Genomic DNA, 1,463 nt, shown 5'->3' with positions numbered 1-1,463 from the left:
CTTTCCAAACCTTTTCCTTGGGTAAGTGAAGGGCTTGTCTGACAGCCCGGAAGACCACCAAATGCATGTGGGTGGTGTTCCTGAAGACTTAGTTGCTAAGAGTAGTCTCGTGGCCCTTTTCCACCCACCAGCATGATGGCCCCTTGAGCCCTGCTTTTTTGGTCAGTCAGACTGGGCAAACCACGGCAGAAGAAAGCAAGAGGAGGCGTCTCAGGCTGGGATGCAAGAGATCTTTATTGGGGACCAAAAAGAGTGCAAAGGTAGGAGTACCAAGTGGAAGAGAGCAAGTGTAAGGTGCAAAGAGAGTTGTGGGAGAAGAAGAGAAGGTCCTTCGGCCGGTGATGAAGGCAGCCCGGGGTGGCCCCTTCCTTGTTTCGGCGCTTCGTGCCCTGAGAGGAGGAGCCATGGACAGCAGGTGCATGTGCCTGCAAGGGCCTAGAGGTGCGTGTCCTCAATCCATGCTGTGGCTTCCAGGGTCTGTGTGGTTGGCATCAGGGGTGTTGGCGAGGGCCCTTAGCAGATGTAGCGGCTCCTTCTGCCGCCGAACCAGCCCAGGCCCCCGAAGCCATAGCCGTTGCCGTAGCCGAAGGCGCCGGAGTTGATGGCAACTCCCTGGGCGCCGAGTTCGTTGCCCACGGCAGCCGACGAGGAGGATCCAACGGCGGTGCTCTGGGGGTGGGAGGTGAGGATGGGTCCTGGCAGGGTGACCAGCACGGCGGGAGGCTGGATGACGACGCGGGAGTCCTGGCACTGCAGGGAACAGGGCTCGTTGCAGCTGTTGGCCAGCGGGGTGGGTCCCCCAGTGCCGCAGGCGTTGTAGCAGGCCATGTGTGTAGCGTGGAGGGGCCCTGGAATAGACGAGAGGCTGTTGAGCAAGCGCAAGGGCGTGAGGGTGCGAGGAGCGGTGTTGCAGGAGGGCGAGGGAGTGGGGAGGCTGGTGCGGGGCTGTGGGGAGCGTGGCAGTGGGGAGGCGTGAGGGCTGCTGAGGCTGGGGGCAGAGCGTGCTGGAAGAGAGGGGCCAGGCGGGGCAGGAGAAGGAGGGGAAGGGGGTTGAGGCTCACCTTGTTGAGCGCGGAGGGAGGAGAAGGCACCAGGAGAAGTGTGTGAGGGAGAGAGGCGCTGGGCCGGCTTTTATGCTGGTCCCCCACGGGCAGGACAGCCTTTGCGCATGTCGGCAGTTCGCAGCCAGCAGCTGTTTGATGCCACAGGTTGGCCAAGAATGAGGAAGCTGTGGTTTCCTTCCCGCAACGCTCCGATTTCTTGTTTTTGGCTTTAGAACGTGTCCACTTGGCCGTGCGGCAGCTTTGAAGTGCGAGCGGTAGAGGCCGAAGAGTTGGCATTGATGGCACGAGTCAGGGCGGGCAGAGATGGCAGTCAGAGGGTAGGAGAGGTTGGGTGTCATCAGTGAGGTCATTCCATGGCACTCCTGTGGTTTGCAGTTATGTTGTGTTGAGGGGGCCTCA

The 1,463-nt window shown here is 61.0% G+C and overlaps 1 protein-coding gene across 1 annotated transcript; it reads right to left on the bottom strand.

The window, feature by feature from the left end:
- Nucleotides 1-513: 513 nt before the first annotated feature.
- Nucleotides 514-1,170, bottom strand: LOC136097777 (feather keratin-like). The gene is made up of 2 exons (XM_065830533.2): nt 1,149-1,170; nt 514-848 (listed from the first exon to the last, which is right to left on the bottom strand). The coding sequence occupies exons 1-2, from the start codon at nt 1,168-1,170 to the stop codon at nt 514-516; spliced, it is 357 nt and encodes a 118-aa protein (XP_065686605.2).
- Nucleotides 1,171-1,463: the final 293 nt, after the last annotated feature.

Source organism: Patagioenas fasciata, chromosome 2 (assembly GCF_037038585.1).
Source record: "Patagioenas fasciata isolate bPatFas1 chromosome 2, bPatFas1.hap1, whole genome shotgun sequence".
Classification (NCBI taxonomy): Eukaryota; Metazoa; Chordata; class Aves; order Columbiformes; family Columbidae; genus Patagioenas; species Patagioenas fasciata.
This window is presented reverse-complemented; position numbering and strand designations above follow the sequence as displayed.